Source organism: Babylonia areolata, chromosome 22 (genome assembly GCF_041734735.1).
Source record: "Babylonia areolata isolate BAREFJ2019XMU chromosome 22, ASM4173473v1, whole genome shotgun sequence".
NCBI lineage: Eukaryota > Metazoa > Mollusca > Gastropoda > Neogastropoda > Buccinidae > Babylonia > Babylonia areolata.
In genome coordinates, this window is record NC_134897.1 from 24,517,175 (window position 1) to 24,522,174 (window position 5,000).

At 44.4% G+C, this 5,000-nt stretch overlaps 1 protein-coding gene across 1 annotated transcript in view; it reads left to right on the forward strand.

Annotated features, from left to right (window-relative positions):
• Nucleotides 1–5,000, forward strand: part of LOC143297413 (semaphorin-2A-like) — an 18,788-nt gene that overhangs the window by 2,495 nt on the left and 11,293 nt on the right. The window contains exons 3-6 of the mRNA XM_076609757.1: nucleotides 1–97; nucleotides 1,634–1,755; nucleotides 2,824–2,932; nucleotides 4,691–4,742. The exon at nucleotides 1–97 is cut by the window's left edge and continues 65 nt beyond it. Of these exons, the coding sequence (XP_076465872.1) occupies nucleotides 1–97; nucleotides 1,634–1,755; nucleotides 2,824–2,932; nucleotides 4,691–4,742 (380 nt within the window). The remainder of the gene's footprint in view (nucleotides 98–1,633; nucleotides 1,756–2,823; nucleotides 2,933–4,690; nucleotides 4,743–5,000) is intronic.

The following is a 5,000-nucleotide window of genomic DNA, read 5'->3' on the forward strand; positions in this document are numbered from 1 at the left end:
GACCCCATCATCATGCGCCCCGACCTGTACAACCTGAACAACACCCTGCAGGTCCGATACGTCCGCACTCTGAGGGACCGAAACAAATGGCTCAACGGTCAGCGGTGTTTTGTTGTTGTCGTTGTTTTTAGGTTTTTGCTTTTTTCGTCGTTGTTGGTGGTGGTGGTGGTGGTGTTGTCGTTGTCGTTGTTGTTGTTGTTGGTGGTGTTGTCGTTGTTGATGTGGGTGGTGGTGTTGTCGTTGTTGTTGTCGTCGTTACTGTTGTCGTTGGTGGTGGTGGTGCTGTCGTTGTTGTCGTCGTCGTTGTTGTTGTCGTTGATGGTGTTGTTGTTGTCGTTGTTGTCGTTGGTGGTGTTGTTGTTGTTGTTGTCGTCGTTATTCTTGTCGTTGGTGGTGGTGGTGGTGTTGTTGTTGTTGTCGTCGTTGTTGTTGTCGTTGATGGTGTTGTCGTTGTTGTTTGTTGTTGTTGATGGTGTTGTCGTCGTTGTTGTTGTTGTCGTTGGTGGTGGTCTTGTTGTTGTCGTTGTCGTTGTTGTATTTGTTGGTGGTGGTGTTGTTGTTGCCGTTGTTGTTGTCATCGTTGTTGTTGTCGTTGTTGTTGCTGTTGTCGTTGCTGTTGTTGTCGTTGTTGTCGTTATCGTTGTTGTTGTCATTGTCATTTTTCTTTTCTTGTTCTTTTTTTGTTGTTGTTTGTTTTGTTTTGGGTTGATTTTGTTGTTGTTTTCTGTTTGGGGGGAGGAGGGGGGAGGAATGAAGGTGTTGGTTTGGGGAAGAGGGGGGAAAGGGGGGGGGGCAGGTCTGGGGGCGAGGCTGGAGTGTGAAAGTTTTGTTTTTTTTTGTCGTTTTTGTTGTTGTCTGGGGAGGTTGAGGTGGGTTTTCTTTATGTGTGTGTATGCTGTGTGTGTGTGTGTGTGTGTGTGTGTGTCTTTTTGCTTGTGTGTGTGTGTCTGTGATTTTTTTTTTTTTTTTTTTTCAGTTTTTCCTGTTTCGTTTTTGTTTTGCTTTTTGTCTGGTACCGTTTGGTTTGGTTTGGGCTTGGGAGGGGTGTGTGTGTGTGGGGGGGGGGGGGGGGTGTCGGGGGCACGAGGGTTGGGGAGTAGGGGAGGGGATGGATTGGTTGTCTTTCTGTCTTGATTTCATTCTTACTCTGTCCCATTTTTTTCGTCCTATCCTTGTCTCTGTTGCTGTGTCTGTCTGTCTGTCTCTCTCTCTCTCTCTCTCACACACACACACACACACACACACACACACACACCTCCACTCTCTGTCTCTTAGCATGGACACAGTGCGCGTGTGTGTGTGTGTGGGTGGGGGGTGTCATAGGTGTGGGTGTAGATGTCGGTGTGCACTTGCGCTTGCACTTGCGCTTGCATGATCTTGATGTCCAATATTTTCCACTTGTATCTGACAGACACAATGCAACAACATTCACATTGCTTGGTTATACACACGAAAAGACACACACGTTTTCTTCTTAAAAAAATAAATAAATAAAAATAAAAAGCGCAAAATTCACTTGCATAAGTGTATATAGACACATACTTCTTTTCTCTTGTTACAAACATATATCCATACATTTTGGTTAATTTCTAACAATGTATTTATAGACATGTGCCGCTGTGTATTCGCTCAGAGCCCCAGTTCGTCGGGTCCTTTGACCTCGGGGATCACGTGTACTTCTTCTTCCGCGAGGTGGCGCTCGAGTACACCAACTGCGGCAAGAAAATCTACTCTCGAGTCGTCCGCATTTGCAAGGTGGGTGGAGTTATTGGACTTGTTTCCCGGCATAGCTTTTGAGCTGTTCCTTTTGTGTGTTCGCACCGAACATTGTTTGTGTAGCGTACACCACGCATGAATTATGAATTTCTCATCTTGAGATAATAAAGTGTTCTGTATCCGTATCTGTATAGCTGATGCTAGTTCCTTTGTGGAGTGAGAGAATGACGTCTTTATTTTTGGAGGGTGGTGGTGGTGTTTTCCCTCTGTGTGTGTGTGTGTGTGTGTGTGTGTGTGTGTGTGTGCGTTGTGTGTGTGTGTGTGTGTGTGTGTGATTTACCATTCAGAGGTAGGTTGTCAAGACCTAGCCAGCGCGGCGATGCGTCTATGAGGTGGTCACGTGTCTACTCTCCCCTCCCCTTCCCCTCCCTTCCTTTTTATCGCTTTATTTTTTTCCCCTTTATTCTGAAACAGATGTGATGTGATGCACTATGCACAGATCATGCCGGTCCTCTGCCTGCTGAAACTGGAAGCGAATCTACACTGATATATACGTACCGCCGGCATGGTTTCGTTTGCAGACTGACCAGGGTGCGGGGAGGTGTTGCAAACACCATGACGCCTCCGTGAAGCTGAAACTTAGTACACGAAGTGCGTGGTTTCGTTTTCAGAATGAGTATGGTGGGCCTCCTGATGTCTGCCCCGTGAATCTGAAACTGCATTACTTTTTTTTTTTTTTTTTTTTTTTTTTTTTTTTTGCCGGGGGGGGGGGGGGGGGGATGAGGGGGGTCAGAATGACCAGCGTGGGAGTAGTATCCTCAGACGCCTCCGTCACTGAAACTGAAACTGAAATTTCATGTACTGCATGGTTTCGTTTTCAGAATGACCAGGTGGAATTTATGTCTTGACGCCTCTGTGAAACTGAAACTGCATGGTTTCGTTTTCAGCCTGAGAATGATAAGGGTATGGACAAGCATCTTGACGCCTCCATGAAACTGAAACTACATCATTGCACAGTTTCGTTTTCAAGATGGCCATGGTGAGCTGTATGTCTTTACGCCCCTTCGTGAAACTGAAACTTCATGTAGTGCATGGTTTGGTTTTCAGAATGACCAGGGCGGGCAGTTCATTCTGCGCAGCGTGTGGACGTCCTTTGTCAAGGCACGCCTCAACTGTTCCATACCTGGCGAATACCCCTACTACTTTGACGAGATCCGTGAGTTGGTTCACTGAGCGACGGGCGCAATAGCCGAGTGGTTAAAGCATTGGACTGTCAGTCTGAGGGCGCCTGGTGGGTAAAGGGTGGAGATTTTTACGATCTCCCAGGTCAAAATATGTGCAGACCTGCTAGTGCCTGAACCCCCTTCGTGTGTATATGAAAGCAGAAGATCAAATACGCACGTTAAAGATTCTGTAATCCATGTCAGCGTTCGGTGGGTTATGGAAACAAGAACATACCCAGCATGCACACCCCCGAAAACGGAGTATGGCTGCCTACATGGCGGGGTAAAAACGGTCATACACGTAAAATCCCACTCGTGTCCATACGAGTGAACGCAGAAGAAGAAGGAGAAGAGGTTCACTGAGCCTGTGTATAAGTAACTTATTCTATATAGTGCCTTTTTAATTAACCCCCTGACCGTTGACCCTTGGTGAAGTGAGGTCAGTGTGACATGACTCTGGAATGAGGTTCGTACACTCTGTGTAGTTTTTAGTGGTGTGATTAATTTTGCTGAACAACAGTAATGCCATCTCACTAGAAGAATTCGAATGTGAAACAGCCGAGTGGTTAAAGCGTTGGACTTTCAATCTGAGGGTCCCTAGTTCCAGTCTTGGTAACGGCGCCTGGTGGGTAAAGGGTGGAGATTTTCCCGATCTCCCAGGTCAACATATGTGCAGACCTGCTAGTGGCTGAACCCCTTCTGTGCGCTGTATACGCAAGCAGAAGATCAAATACGTGCGTTAAAAAAACCCTGAAATCCATGTCAGTGTTCAACGGATTGTGGAAACACAAAAATACCCAGCATGTATCAGCCACGACAGAGTCATCGGGCAAGTCGATGTTGGTCGTGTAACGGAAAGAAGAAGAAGAAAACAAAGCCTGATTTTTTTTTACGCCTATTTCAGGTTGATTAAACTGAGATGAGAGCCCTTCACTACGGACAGACATGTTCGTCAACAGGAGCCAGTGGGTTAAAGATAGAAGATATGATTTATGCATGTCTGCTTCTGGTTGATGTCAAGAATTGGTGTGAGTAAAGCCAATACCCTGTTGTTCATGAGAGCAGGCGTTTGCAAGATGTCATGGATAACAAACACATGGAAATATTACGGATGCATACATAAGTATTATGAATATAATCATACAGAAACATGGACGCACATGGAAGTACTAGAGATACAGATGCATTCAGAAATGTTATGGATATTCACAGAAACGTTATGGAGACACATGGAAATAATTGTCATGGATGCACACAGGAATTATGCTGACACAAAAAGATAATGGATTATCAGGGAAATGTAGATCATACATGCAGAAATATAGATACACAGTAGGTATCATAGATGCACACGGTAGGTTATGGACACAAACGGAAATATGGAGACACGTTAAAGTATCATGCACACACAGAGAAATGTTGATGGATGTACTTACATTGAACCCGTTACAACTGCATCTCGGCGTGAACGAGCAATGAACAGAAAAGTGGTCCAAGGGAGGCAGCTCGTATTTACTGGCAACACGCTTAGTATGGCGTTTTATCTCCCTTATTAGCTCGTGCGTTCTCTCTCTCTCTCTGTCATGTGAGCATGTGTCTGTGTTTCTCTGCCTGTCTGAATATTGTGACAATGTTTTGTTGTTCATTATTTCAATGCTGAGATTTTAATGCATACAAATGATACATCTAGATTCTGTGTATTTGCGGACATAGCAATTTTCATCATTTGTTTCTTTGTTGTTTTTTTACAGAGGATGTTTTCCTTATTGGAGAAACATTTTATGGATTATTCACCACAAATATGTGAGTACATCTTCTCTGTTTTTTCTGTTTATCTGTCTTGTCTTTCTCTGTCTCTATGTCTCTGTATCTATCTGTCTCTCTCTCTCTGTGCCTATCTATCTATCTGTCTAATCTATCTATCTCACACAATCATGTTTATGCTCATGCTGATAGTTGCCTCAGTCTTTTAACAGTTTTGAAACTTTTTGATTCAGATGTTTTGTATATTCTTCTTGGATATATATATAATGTTTGTATTTGTGTGTGTGTGCGTGCATG